General features: G+C 43.2%; 1 protein-coding gene across 2 annotated transcripts in view; it reads left to right on the top strand.

The window, feature by feature from the left end:
- The window catches only part of LOC119780633 (capping protein, Arp2/3 and myosin-I linker protein 3-like), a 150799-nt gene that overhangs the window by 2517 nt on the left and 133008 nt on the right, over positions 1 to 15274 (top strand). For both annotated transcript variants that reach the window (XM_038280738.1, XM_038280737.1), the window contains exon 2: positions 10736 to 10830. In XM_038280738.1, coding sequence (XP_038136666.1) covers positions 10736 to 10830 — 95 coding nt within the window. The remainder of the gene's footprint in view (positions 1 to 10735; positions 10831 to 15274) is intronic.

The raw sequence follows: 15274 nt of genomic DNA, 5'->3' as shown, positions 1-15274 counted from the left end.
AAGTTTGGAGGTCTGTAGTGATTGACTCTGCAGAAAGTTGGCGACCTCTTCGCACTATGCGCGTCAGCATCCGCTGACCCCGCTCCGTCAGTTTACGTGGCCTACCACTTCGTGGCTGAGTTGCTGTCGTTCCCAAACACTTCCATTTTCTTATAATACAGCTGACAGTTGACTGTGGAATATTTAGGAGCGAGGAAATTTCACGACTGGATTTGTTGCACAGGTGGCATCCTATCACAGTTCCACGCTGGAATTCACTGAGCTCCTGAGAGCGACCCATTCTTTCACAAATGTTTGTAAAAACAGTCTGCATGCCTAGGTGCTTGAATTTATACACCTGTGGCCATGGAAGTGATTGGAACACCTGATTCCAATAATTTGGATGGGTGAGCAAATACTTTTGGCAATATAGTGTATATATAGAGGGCAGTATTTTTAGAAGGAAAAGGATAAAGATCCTATGAAAAACAAAAACAATTAATCTGCACCTGAAAGTCTTTTTTTCAGGTCTGTGTTAGTCTATAAACTTCAGAGCCAAGCCCTAGTGCCTCCAGCTTTGCTATTGATTTCCTCATAAACTTGTCAGTTGGCATGCTGAGAGGGGTAATGTAATTGAGACCCTGAATTATGTAATTCTTGCCAGTGAATGTGTGCCTCTGTGACAGCATGTGACTCCTGTGTGCTCGCACCACCCAGTAATCAAAGTTATAACATATATAGTGATGAACTAACATGTCTTGTTTTTTTCTTTGAGGAAGAAATAAATTTGAAGCAGAGCATTCAGAAATATATATTTTTTTAAATTATGTCAAAGATACATCAGCATTTTTGGAGAACTGTTGGATTATGCTTCAAAACCAGAGCAAGTCCAAGGTATAATACTTGAAACGATATTTGGGGAGACCAGAGCACACCTTAAATCTGTTTCACCTGCAGGTTAAATATAGAACTTACAGACTGTTGTGCTCCAAAAACATTAATAAAAAAATAAAATCTAGTTTAAGTAAAGCTATAACAGTCTAACTTTGTGTCACAATTTGTTTGTGGGTTGAGGACCCAAAAGCAGAGGCAGGCAGGCAGAGGTGAATTAAGGGTTGATTTTATGAAGAGTCACTGAAAAAACTAAGTCCAAACAAACAGACAACCAAGAATCCAAAATCTAAAAATGAAAACAAAGTCCAAACAAGAAACCAGGAGTCCAAAATTCAAAACATGAAATAAAAAAACAAAACAGGAGCTAGAGAAAAAGGAGGGCAGCAGAGGGCAACAAATGAAAAACCTGGAAGACTGACAATAATTAGAAAATACAACAAAATAATAATTAAACCACTAAGACTAAAAAACATGGAGAAAAGTAAAACTAAACACTCAAAAGAAAACATAACAAAACCAAGACTGAAACAGTAACTAGGAATAAACTAGAGAACACAGCAAAATAAAAATAAAACCACTAACACCAGAAATCAAGGAGCAAAGCAAAACTGAACACTAAAAAGAAAATAAAAAAGAACCAAGACTCGAACAGTAACAGAGAAAAAAACCAAAGAACACAATAAACTAAGAATTAAACCATTAAAAACTAAAAAACAAAGAGAAAGTAAAAACATCAAAGAAACATCAAAGAAAACAGAAACCTAACACTTTGCTTTGGCGAGAAACTCAATTGACCAACCAGTAAACATGCAAAGCAGAGGAGCCTGAGGACCAGGGTTGGGAACTCCTCTAATAGATAAATGGTTCTTGTCCTCATGTACCACTGCTCTGCTTTGTTTGTGACTGCTTGCAGGGGCGGATTTACCATTAGGCAGAATAAGGCAGTTGCCTTGGGCCCCACGTTCCTAGGGGGCCCCATAAAACTTATTTTACGTGTATGGTTAATACAGCTAGTACTTATTATGTTTTTAATAGAAATCCTTTTGTTAAAATTTCATCAGAATTCCCTACCCCCAACCCCTTTGGTGAATGGTACAAACAGACAGTAGTAAACTGTTAGCACTTTTCTTTCAGAAAACTCCTAGCACCAAATCTAACGTCTTTTTTCTGGTACTGGAGGCTTTGGTGACAACATATAAAAGCACTGAACGATGCTCTTCTGAACAAATAGCTTTATAACCCACCTCTTGCTCCCCTCTCTCTTGTGTGCCGTCATGATTCATGTAGCTATTATTTCATTCAAATGAAAAGTGGAGAACAGATAAGCCAATCATGGCTTGTACAGTGAAAATAAAGACTTTGTTATTTACTTTTGCTGTCGCCTTTTTGGAAACACAGGAAGGAGCAATCAGCTGAGTTAGAATGGGCTTAGTGATTGGAAAATCTTTCATTCCGTTTTAGACAGCATGAAAAGTCAACTGAGCACATTGCCAATATGAAAATAAAAAGGGACAAAACAAAGCATAAAGGGGATAACAACAAGAAAAGGGATAAGAAGAGAGGAAAAAAAGGTTGAACAAATCATGTATGTATATTCTATTAACATTTCTGTCTGTATTAGGGTCCGTTTTATGTGTTGTCTTCTCAATTCGGAGGGCCCCATGCCTGTTCTTGCCTAGGGGCCCAAATTTTTCCTAAATCTGTCCTTGATTGCATTAATTTCTCAGTGGCCATTAAGTGCTGTGTTGACCATTCCCCTCCATCTCCGATGTGTGGCAGCAATATGACACTTAAAGCATTGCAGGACAGTGGTACAGACCAGGACTATGAACCACTGCTCTACAGTAGTTTATACATATAGAGTGACCACTGAGAAAATCTGTCCCCGCTGCCAATACGAAAAGCAAATATAAAATGCAAATGACAGAATGTCTGATTAACTTTTTTTTTGTTTTTACTAATATAAATATTTAATTATTACTCAAATGTTAAACATTTAAAGGACCTCTGAATCTTTGCATCTTCTCTTGCTTAAAAGAGATTTGAATCGACTAAAATATATATCTTAAAAACTTTATAAAAAAAACTTTTAAAAAGTGATGATCCACTTTCTGCTGTTCTGTTAAGGGCCTCATATAACCTTGTAACTGACCATGAATACAGCCTACATCTGTCTGCCAAACAGTTGTCTGTTCGATTTCTATAGCTTTGTAACATATTCATATTCTATCTGTATAATGGTTTATTGTGTTACCTGAAATACCATGAGAGGCTCAGTTTAGTGTTTAGCTTGATAGAAGCCTTAGTTATAAGATGAAGATGTGAGTGCAGGTCTGACCTTTCATTTCACTGTCTAGTTTAATTAAATTTATCTCATGAGATCACATTTTCCCTTTACGTGTATTTAGTCCAATTCTTCCACCTATCAGTCTGCAAATCTTTAGTTTTCTAAATGTTATTTTGGAATTGCATTCCAGTGGGCTGTCCAGCTAAACTAGAATATGTGCAGAAAACAGTTTATTCAAATAATACTGCACACTAAACATTATGTCTCATTTTCTGTGTCAAAAAAAATACCCCTGAAGTTTCTTACAGTGTATAAAATATGTCATTGTCAAATAAAAATGTGATTTACTAAACAGAAATGAAGACATAATTTGCTCTGTGATAAATTACCTTGAAAAGATTGAATTACTTATTCTTTTTATTGTAGTGCTTTGAAAGACTTCAGGTCATTGAACTGTTTCTCATTTGGTTTCAAAAATAATCTTCTTGGTATTTTTATGGGGCTTTGTCATGATTGGTTTAGGAATCACACCCACATGCAGAACACCTCTTGGAGACTGAATAAAAAGTTCAACAGAGTTTATTAAAGGTTTGCACAAGTAAACATGAACTGGATTCAGGAAACAGGTCAGGGCAGGATTCTCAGGCGTCTGCAGAGACGGATAGTTTGATTAGCCAGGTTAACTGATGAGTTGTTGAGTTTTCTGATATTTCTGAAAATACCTTGACAAGGTTCAGGCTTTCTTCTCTGAGAGAGGGAACCGGTTGGGTCCAGAGACTGTTGGTTCAGCAGAGTGCTCAGCAGCAGCAGCGTCTAGCTTCTGACTGTTTAGTGTCAGACCTTGGTTTGAGTGATAAGCTCTTTCCGCGAGAGCAGCAGGTGGATTCCAGAGTGAGATCTTCAGGTTTGGCTCTCTAGGGCAGACAGGCAGGTAACAGGCTAAGCTCTTCCAGAGCTTCACACGAGAGACAGGTTTTCCTAGGAGCGAGAAGACAGAGGCAGGTTAGAATTGGGTTTCTCTTTAGAGACAAAGGTTCTAGTAGTAACCGAGGCTCAGGTTCGCTAACCAAACTTGGTCAACACTGCGGCGTTGAAGGAAGGTCTGGCAGCTGCTTAAATAGGCAGGTCTCCTGATGGGCTGATGAACGTCAGCTGTGCTGGAGGGCTCCAGCCCAGGAGATCCACAGCGCACTCTGCTGGAGAAGGTGGAGAATCTCCAGATCCCAACAGTACCCCCCCTCTCAACGACCGCCTCTTGGCGGTCCCGAGGATGTGGATGGGAGGGACCTCTCCTAATCCTCAATCCGGGACGGATCGAGGATAAACGAGCCAGGAACCCAGGTGCGGTCCTCCGGACCGTAGCCCTCCCTGTCGACGAGGTACTGCCAACCGCGACCTCGCCGACGGGAGTCCACGATCCGGCGAACCGTGTAAGCCGGATGACCATCAATGTCCAGGGCGGGTGGAGGGGAGTCAGAAGGCGGGCACAAAGGACTTGAGACGACAGGCTTTATCTGCGAAACATGGAATGTAGGATGGATGCGCAGAGAAGGTGGCAGGTGTAGGCGGACAGCAGGGGTTAATTATTTGATCAATCCTTGGTTGATGCAGATGAACGGGTGAGGGTGGTGATGGAATCTTTCCAGATACGCTGGCAACGGCGGATGTGATGATGGACAGATCTGACCGTTATCTCTCTCTCGTCTGCGGGGAAAAGTGGAGGCTGATACCCTATGGACACTTGAAAGGGGGATTGTTCGAAGTCAGGCAGCGGAGAGTGGACTCAAGTTGCTGGTTCATCCTCTCCGTCTGCCCATTTGACTGAGGATGGTAACCAGAGGTGAGAGAGGATTTGCAGTTTAATGCAGAACAGAAAGCTTTCCAGACCTGTGAGATGAACTGGGGACCACAATCTGAGAGGATTTCTTGAGGGATATCATGGAGGCGAAAAACATGCTTCACGAGGAGCTGAGCCGTCTGGAATGCAGTGGGGAGCTTTCTGAGGGGAATTAGATGACAGGCCTTGGAAAATCGATCAATGATGGTTAGTATTGTAGTCATACCTCTAGAAATTGGGAGACCGGTGAAAATCGGTGACCGGTGACAAAATCAACAGCGATATGAGACCAAGAACGGGTTGGAACAGGTAGAGGATGCACCAGGCCAGAAGGTGGTTGGTGGGGGACCTTGTTTCTATCGCAGATGGGACAAGCCAGAACGTACTCTTTGACGTCCTTATGCAAAGACGGCCACCAAAATCGCTTGTTTATGAGGGCATTGGTTCTGCTAACTCCAGGATGGGCCGAGAATTTAGCTGTGTGCATCCACTGGATGAGGCGGGATCTGACGGAAGACGGGACATACATTTTATTAGGAGGACCATTACCTGGGTCAGGTTCAGAAGCTAGGGCAGAGTTGATCAGATCAGTGATCTCCCAGGAAACGGCTCCAACGGTACATGAGGCAGGGAGAACAGGTTCGGGTGTCTCAGGTTGATCGGAGGAATACAGACGAGAGAGAGAGTCGAGCTTGACGTTTTTGGAACCAGGTCTATAGGAAATGATGAGATTGAAATGTGAGAAGAACAAGGACCACCTAGAATGCCGTGGGTTGAATCTCTTTGCAGATTGGATATAAGCCAGGTTCTTGTTGTCTGTCCAAACCAGTACTGGATGCTCAGCCCCCTCGAGCCAGTGTCTCCATTCCTCCAGGGCGAGCTTAATGGCAAGAAGTTCTCGGTCTCCAACAGCGTAATTTTGTTCGGCTGGGGATAATCTGCGTGAAAAGAATGCACATGGGTGAGTTTTCTGGTCAGAATCTGACTGCTGAGATAGAACAGCTCCTACGCCGGAATCAGATGCATCCACCTCTAGGATGAACTGTTTTATAGGATCAGGTTGAATCAAGATGGGGGCACTGGAAAAGAGTTTCTTTAATTTATTAAAGGCATTTTCGGCCTCAGGGGTCGATTGGAATGTTCTCTTAACAGAGGTAAGAGCTGTGAGAGGTAGAGCTGTCTGGCTATAGTTTCTTATGAACCTCCTGTAAAAGTTTGCAAAACCAAGAAATCTCTGAAGTTGCTTGCGGTTTTCAGGTGTAGGCCAATCCAGAACTGCCTTTATCTTGTCTTCTGATGGCTTCACCTGCCCGCCCTCGAGCACAAACCCTAGGAAAGTGACAGATTGTTGATGAAATTCACATTTCTCAGCTTTCACAAAAAGTTTATTTTTCAGAAGTCTCTGAAGGACTAAACGAACATGTTTCCTGTGGTCTGAGAGGTTCTTGGAGTAGATCAAAATATCATTGATGTCGACAAAAACAAAAACATTCAAAAAATCTCTGAGGACGTCATTGACAACAGCTTGGAAACAGGCAGGAGCGTTTGTGAGGCCAAAAGGCATGACCAGGTACTCAAATTGCCCTAAAGGGGTCTTAAAGGCCGTTTTCCATTCATCCCCTTCTCTTATTCTAAGGAGGTGGTAGGCGTTTCTTAGATCGAGTTTGGTGAACACTGTAGCACCTTGTACAGGTTCAAACGCTGATGCCAGTAATGGTAGGGGATATTTATTTTTGACGGTAATCTGATTCAAACCTCTGTAGTCTATACAGGGGCGCAGGGAACCATCCTTTTTACCCACAAAGAAAAAACCAGCACCGAGAGGAGATGAAGATGGTCGAATTATTCCAGCAGCTAGAGATTCGTTGATGTATTTTTCCATGGTTTCACGCTCTGGTTTGGAAATATTATACAATCTACTGCATGGAAGAGGGGCTCCTGGTAATAAATCTATGGCGCAGTCATATGGTCTGTGAGGTGGAAGGGACGTCGCACTGACCTTACTGAAGACTGGTGCCGGATCATGATACTCGGGAGGAACAGAAGTAAGGTAAGGAGAGTCCATCTCCCCCCTACCTCTAGGGGACTGAATATTAGGAGCCGCAGAACGAAGACAGGATTCGTGACAGGAGGTGGACCAGGATTCAATGTGGCGTTCAGCCCAGTTGATATGGGGGTTAATACGTTCCAACCACTCGAATCCAAGCACCAGGGGAGAGCAAGCTGAAGGAAAAACAAAAAATGTTGGCCTCTCCCGGGGGTTTCCAGAGATAAGCAGTTCCAAGGGTTATGTCTGATGAGTGACTTGATGAAGCTTCTTTCCATCGATAGCAGAAACTCTGAGAGGTTTAGTTAAAGGAACAGTTTCAATCTTTAACTGCTGGACCAGTTCTGAATCAATAAGGTTTCTTTCACAGCCAGAGTCGATGAATGCTGACAAGGTGAGATTCTGGTTAGAAAAGAACAGAGTAGCGGGCAACAAGAAATGAGGAGTTTTTTCATATCTTAGGTGGACCGTCAGACTCCTCACATCCTCTGACGGGCCCTGGCTTTTGATTTAGCCGGACAAGAAGCAATAAAATGGCCAGTCTCACCACAATACAGACACAGTTTAGCTTTGAATCTTCATTGCCTCTCTTCAGGGGATAGCCTGGTGTGTCCAATTTGCATGGGTTCGGCCTCCGCTCCTTCTGAAGAAGAAAAATGAGAGATTTGGACAGGCGCTGGGAGAGTCTGATTCTTAGACCTTGGCTTGGTACTGGGTTCTGGGGAACCAGAAAAAGTTGAAACAGAGAAATTCAGGTTTCTCTGCCTTGAGTGATCTCTAGTCCGAAGTCTGTTATCCAACCTGATGGTCAAACGGATTAAATCCTCCAAACTAGCAGGTTCGTCTAATGTGGCGAGTTCATCTTTAATGTTGTCATTCAGAGCCTTAAAGTAAGCACTCTTAAGTGCACACTCGTTCCAACCTGAGGCTGCAGCTTTAACCCGGAAGTCAATGGAAAACTCAGCTACTGTCGAATTTCCCTGTTTTTAATTTATCAGGGCTCGGGAATCAATTGTTTTATCAGAGTCATTGTTGAAAACTTGAGAAAACTCAGATATGAATTCTGAAAAGGTACATGAAAAACTGGACTCAGAAGAGAACCTTGCCTCCACCCATTCAAGGGCTCGTCCAGTAAGCTGAGAGACAATGAAGGAAATCTTTTTTCTATCATTTGGAAAACTGCCAGGTGAGTGCTTAAAAAGCAAACAACACTGAAACAAAAATCCTTTACACTCCTTTTGATTACCTGAAAATCTTTCAGGAGGACTCGGACCGAACTCAGGAAATGACGTCACGGACGGTGACCTTAGTGGCGGAAGTGGTTCCGGAACAGGAAGGACTGCAGGCGTAGCATTAGCATTTCCCATGTAGCCAGCAAAGTTCTGCAAGACTTGGTTCTGATATTCAAGTTTATTGTGTAACTCACGGAGGGTGTGCGCATGACCTAGGATTTGAGCGTCCTGCTCCTCAAGCCTCCTCCGGAGGTGATCTGCTGGGCTTTGTGTTTGGCTTTGTGTTTGACATGCAGAACACCACTTGGAGACTGAATAAAAAGTTCAACAGAGTTTATTAAAGGTTTGCACAAGTAAACATGAACTGGATTCAGGAAACAGGTCAGGGCAGGATTCTCAGGCGTCTGCAGAGACGGATAGTTTGATTAGCCAGGTTAACTGATGAGTTGTTGAGTTTTCTGATATTTCTGAAAATACCTTGACAAGGTTCAGGCTTTCTTCTCTGAGAGAGGGAACCGGTTGGGTCCAGAGACTGTTGGTTCAGCAGAGTGCTCAGCAGCAGCAGCGTCTAGCTTCTGACTGTTTAGTGTCAGACCTTGGTTTGAGTGATAAGCTCTTTCCCTGAGAGCAGCAGGTGGATTCCAGAGGGAGATCTTCAGGTTTGGCTCTCTAGGGCAGACAGGCAGGTAACAGGCTAAGCTCTTCCAGAGCTTCACACGAGAGACAGGTTTCCTAGGAGCGAGAAGACAGAGTCAGGTTAGAATTGGGTTTCTCTTTAGAGACAAAGGTTCTAGTAGTAACAGAGGCTCAGGTTCGCTAACCAAACTTGGTCAACACTGCAGCGTTGAAGGAAGGTCTGGCAGCTGCTTAAATAGGCAGGTCTCCTGATGGGCTGATGAACGTCAGCTGTGCTAGAGTGCTCCAGCCCAGCAGATCCATAGCACACTCTGCTGGAGAAGGTGGAGAATCTTCAGATCCCAACAGGCTTTATGTGAAAGACCAGTACAAAATAGGCATTATAGAAATGTATAAGTAAATTATGTATGGCTTAAAAAAAAAATTCAAATTTAGCTGTTGATATCTGTAAATGTTACATGCACTGGCATTAAGCCCCTGCATAAAGTGCTGAAAATGTTCCCCATTCTTTTTTGTAAGATGTCTCGTGTCGTGATGGGTCTAATACTTCTTGCCCACATGCAGAAACAACAACAGAGAGATCGTAGAAGTAGAGCGTTTATTTTTTCACTTAAACAAAAAACAGAAACCGTGTTATCCCAGCTTGGTGGGTCCTGCGCCAGGAATCCAGGTGCGACTGCACATAAGGAGATAGTGATAAGGTGAGTTCACAGTTGGTGGGACAAAATGCAGAAGACTGATGCACTGTTCTTACTTGAACTAGCTGCCTGAGTTGGAGGGTGGTCAGAGGTTCCAGTTTGTGGAGGCCTTGGCTGGTGGAAGGTTGATGAGTCGTTGGAGGGCGGACCGGTAAGTTTAAGGTGGCACAGAGGAGCAGCAGAGCAGACTGTCAACTCAGAATCCAGAAGAGGTTGGAGCTCAAATGAGGTGAGTTGTGGAAATCTCAGCGTCTCGAGAGGCTTTCTTCCAGGGCTGGAAGGACTTGAAAAATCCCAGAGGATGTGAAGGTTCTCTGCCAAAGTATCAATTCACTAGTAAAGGTACAGAGATTGACTGAGCAAAAGCTCAGAGGGGCTAGAGTACCCCAAACAGGCAAACAATCTTGCGGAGAGGTGATGACAGTCAGCTGCTCATATACTCCTCTGAGGTGATGAGAGATATGTTGCAGGTGAGGGTAATTGAGACCTGTAGGCAAGCCCTCCAATACAGAAGTAACAAGAAGGCACCATCTGGTGGACTAACGGTGGAACTGAAAAAAGAAAACAAACTAACCCCACAAACTGGAACCACAACATCTCGAGCTCAAGCAGACTAGATCAAGATCATGTAAAGATCAAATTTCAAGTCATGCTTAAAAATGTGCACTGTATTTTAAATGGATCTGAGCTTTAAATAGGTAATTTTTGCACTCAACTTTGCTTTGTTCAATAGTCACCCAACCTGTACTGCTGCTATCTTTTTTACTTCTATCAGGCTTTTTCAAGTATTACCATGTATTTACAACTAAACATTTTACCCTTAACTGTTGTTTTTCTTCCACACATACCTGTATGCAATGGGCTTTATTTAAATTTATCAGATTAATTGGAGTAGAATACAAACGTATCACACATATTTTGCCTTTAGTTTCACAGGTAAATGTTGGGCTTTCACCTAACAACCCCATCAAAATACCTTGAATTTGGGGGTTTTGATTTGAGAAAATGCGATCAAAATATATCTCTTAAGGCACTTTAACGTTTATAAATGTGTCATATATGGTAATTGTTAAGGCCCAATCAGTCTAATTTAATCATTATGTTCCTTTGGTTTTTCCTTCACAGAGAGCATCAGGAAGATAATCGATAAATCATCCATTAAGTTAATTTGCAGCATTAAGCTTGACACCAAAAATGGCAAAACAGAGGATAGGATTCTGGTAAGTTGCTTTTTTGATTTACGTCTCTGTGCTAACTTAATTAGTTTTTTTTTATTTGATTTTCTTTTGGTGTCTGAAGTTGTGGAGCAATACCCCACTACATATATATCATGCATGTTCAATGTCTTTTTCTTTTTTTTTTTTTTTTTAACAGTGTCCTTTCTGGCAATGTGGCAATAAGAATAATTGTCTTGATGCCAAAAAGAGCCCAACAGATTTTACTTTCACAAGTGTAGCGGAATGGCAATTGCCATACTGCTCCACTTGTTTCATGCATATAAATTGCTTTATTATAATTATGCAGGGAGTTTTACAGTTTATATGGACACTGCAATGTAAGTACAGCAGAAAAACAGAAGAAAAAGGAAAAAAGAGAAAAAAAAGAGAAAAGAGATAGAAGATAGAAAGGAGACAATGACAAAACATTTTCAGTCTGCTTCATCACCTGTAACGAGATGAAAAAAGAACAGCACAACCAAAAGACATGGTACGAGATATACAATAAAGCAACACCTTGAAACTATCACTAAAGTAATATTATTAAGTCTGACATGTACTCTGTGTTACCGGAAGATATGAATGTGGGGTTTCTGTTTGGAAGTGAATCTCTAAGAACCTGTAGCCAAACACCTGTAGTTGTTTGTGAGGGTGAACTTGTGCATGTAAAGTTTATCCATAGAAAAAAATGCTCAATAGTGGGTGTGGAGAGCTGGAGAGGCACACCCCCCAGAGCACTGAGTCCAGTGCCGGGAGACCCAAAGCCCCAGGCGCCCAAAGGGACCCCAAGAGCAAAGGCACCAAGGAGGGGCCAGCCACGGAAATCAGACCCCCACCAAGGGAGGAGGAGAGACAGCCCCGAAGAGGCCCCCGAGTCCGCGGGCTCCGCTGGCAGCCGGCCACCCTGAAGTAGGGCCGGGCACCGAACACTGGCCCGCCCCCCGGCACCAAGCCCCGGCGACCGGCCGCAACCCCCACCGCTACCGCACCTCCCAAGAAAAACACACAAGCGGCCCCGCCCGCAGCCAGGGCCCATGCGCATCCGCTGCGAACCGGCTGCGAGCGCCGCGGGACCCCCCCCAAAACGCCCCCCAGGCCATGTTCAATGTCTTTGATGTTGATGTCCTGTGTAGTTCATTTGGACCTCTGCTGATAAACAGGCCAGAAGCAGCAGATTATCACAGTTTACCAGCAAAATAATCTGCCTTGCTTCTCTGGTCAGTTACTAACTGCATTAGGACCAGTGTCCCTCTTCTGTGAGTGCTGTTGGCAGGCTATTAGGATAAATATCGGATCTGTGGAAATATTGGATCCAGTGTCTGTGGATGCACCTATAGATCCCCTCAGTGTCTGTGAGACACATAGTGGAAGCAGTGTGGGTGCTTAACAGCCTTTGATTCTGGGGTTCTTTCATCAGAGAATATGGGGCAGAGAAGGGAAAAGCTCTGCTTTAATGAGCAAAGACAAGCCAGCTATCCAAATAAAATCTGGGACAGCCATCCTCTTTCACTGTGGACTAGAACTTTGATTCGACCAGGGACAAATGCAAAATGTAGTTCTCAGTCTTAAAGGGTAAGCTGAAAGGCTAACCATGGGGATATTACAGATTGAAACGGCATTGAGGCTTTAACTCTTAGTACACAGGAACTAAGACTCACATCTGTGCAGGCAAGATAAACAATTTCTAGTAAAACTAGTAAAATCAAGCTGTCTCCCTTCTGTTCATCAGGGATGCCTGTTACTTCTTCAACCCTTCTATAAGCAAATAAGCTTCTGCGCCTCAGCAGCTCAATGCTTAACTCAATGGAGGTTTCAATGAATCATTGTGTGGTGCAGACAGTTAGGAGAGTTTCTGTGTGCACTGCCTTTGATATTCAGACACTTTGATTTGTGCATCTCCCAAAAACATCTTTCTGGTAACCTCTTTCCAATCCATGGCTCATTTACTGCTCCCTGTTAAAGCTAAGCTGGAAGGCAAGAAGTGTTGCTGTTGCTTGGTACACACAACGGACGGACGGAAGGAAGGAAGACCCTCATGTTTCAGTGGATTTTCATCATCACATGGTATCTTAAAGGTATAGTGGAGGATTTTTGCGAATGTTTGAAAAGCCCTGCCCGCTCCACTTAAAAAAAATAGACATGCACAACCCTGTACCCGCTCCTGAGAGGGAACGCCTATTAAACGTGTGCGAGAGCATACAAAAGCCCATTTCTCCTTGTGCACGCTCTGTTTAAAACGTGGCTATTTGCATTGCTCATAAAAGCTTACCACATACCAATGGTAAGTGAAAATGGGCATAAGAACGTAGGATGGCCTTACATAACCATATTACCAGAATGATTGACAATTAGGAGGACCACTTAGTTTGAAGATCCACCTGGAAAAAAGACACCCTGTGCTACACCTTTATTTTATTTCTGACAGAGGCTTCCTCTGAACTTTCAGGCAAAAATAAGATTAAAATATCCATCCAGCAGCAACACAGCTGCTGAATTTTACAACGCAATAAGCATGATGAATTTATGGTCTCTCTTTTCATGCAAAATTCTCAGATAAGAGTCTCTCTCGACTACTGCCTTGGCATAATTTACCTCTATTTACTCAGATACGCACTCTCTTAACAATCTGTTATAACCCAGACTCATCACTGTAATGTGATCCAATCTAGTCTTTCTTATCAACTCCTGCAGACAGCCTTTGAAGAAACTCCCCCTCCTTGCCACCTCGACCCACCTATCACTCGTTCTCTCCATCTCACATGCACATTTTGCTGTGTGGATGTGAAAGGGCTGTAAGTGCATGCTTCAGACAGACCTGTGTCAACCTCCTCTGGATGAAAAACGAGAGAGCGGAGCAGGAGAAAAGTAACTTACTTACTGCTTCTCACTGAGGTGGACAACGTGAGGTCGTTTTGGGTGTGGTTAGCATACATTGTCCATGAGGGTAATTTTTGCGGGGGCTGTCTGAGAGAATGAAGTACATGACTGGGAGCGATAGGGCAGAAGATGAGAAAAAAAATAGCAGAGGCCACTACTCAGGGGTTGGAAGACAGCTACAAAATGCCAAAGAATCACTCCCCCTTGTTAGCCATGATGGAGACATTGATTCTTATAGAAAGGTTTAGTTGCAAAACATAGAGGCTCCTTTATTCAGAGACTTGATTGGATTTACTTAGCAAACATGAATGTGTTTCACAAAAATATTCATACCCTTTAAACTGTTCCACATTTTGTCAATAGAAAAATTGCTATACATTTCTGTGTAATTCTATACGAAAGACAAACATAAGAAAGAAAAAAGTGAACTGGAAAATTTAAGGTTTATGCTTTTCAAATTATTTACATTTAATTGTCCTGCAGGGATGTTAAACTCTGCTCCTGTCTTTAGTATTCTGCGGCTTCTAGAAAGATTTCTTCAAGCTTTACCAAATTTAACTATCCATTTTACCATATACTCTAACCAGCTTCGCTCTGTGTTAGGAATCCAGTTTGTGTGGGTTGTTTGTGTGTAAAGGTCCTGTCCTTGTTGGGCCTCCTGCACACCTGTGGCTTGATGGATCATTACTGAGGAGTATTTGAGCAGTGGACTGTCACTACCTCGACGTCAGAGTGTTTGCCAGTTGTGAGTACTCTAGCCAAGCTGAGATTAGCTGAGTCTAACCTGAGCCTTTGTTCCTCTGAGTCTAATATTGTTTTTCATCTTTGCCTTTCGGCAGGAAGCCTTTCTGAGAAAATAGATGCCTGGCCTTCTCCCCCTCGAAGGATTAACAGAGTTCACACTGAGCAGGGGAAAACATCCACATGTGCCATTCAAGTCCCTTTCGGAAATCCAAGTGACAGTCCGCTCCATTGCTCCTCCGGGTCCAACGAATGTCTACCTGTCCATTCTCCAACGAGTTCCCTCTTCTCTGGATAAACCCACACTGACTGTATTTAAGGATTAAGAACCCCCTCAAATGTTAGTCCCACTCCAACAGTATTTAGGCCTCAGTCAATTTTCCTACAGTCCCTGAACTGATCACTGTGATCTCCCCTCCAGACTTTCCAGTTCCGGTTCACCAGTTCACTAAATTTCAGATCCAACTCCTGTAGTCATTTCCTCAATAAACCTGTTAAACTTTTCCCCTGGTTCTTTGAGTGGTTCTCTGTATGTGGGTCAGATCTCTTAAAAGATTCATGACAGAACACTCTGGCCAAACTGTTGACCCAGCAGAGGCCATTCAGAGAGCCATCAATCTGCAACAAACTGCCGTAACCAGACATGATAACACCTTGGTTGAATTAATCAACTAGCAAACTGAGTTAAACCGCTGAGTGATAGATTTAACCGAGGCTGTCAGTTTTTCTCTCAAGGCTCCGGGCCCAGCCGGTGAGCTAGCCCCAACTTGAGCTAACCAAGAAACCTTTCCTCCCCCTTTTTCTGAGTGTCAGCTACCCAGTCTGTCCA

The sequence above is a fragment of the Cyprinodon tularosa genome, unplaced genomic scaffold (genome assembly GCF_016077235.1).
Source record: "Cyprinodon tularosa strain WSP-4 unplaced genomic scaffold, ASM1607723v1 ctg163, whole genome shotgun sequence".
Lineage (NCBI taxonomy): Eukaryota > Metazoa > Chordata > Actinopteri > Cyprinodontiformes > Cyprinodontidae > Cyprinodon > Cyprinodon tularosa.
This window is presented reverse-complemented; position numbering and strand designations above follow the sequence as displayed.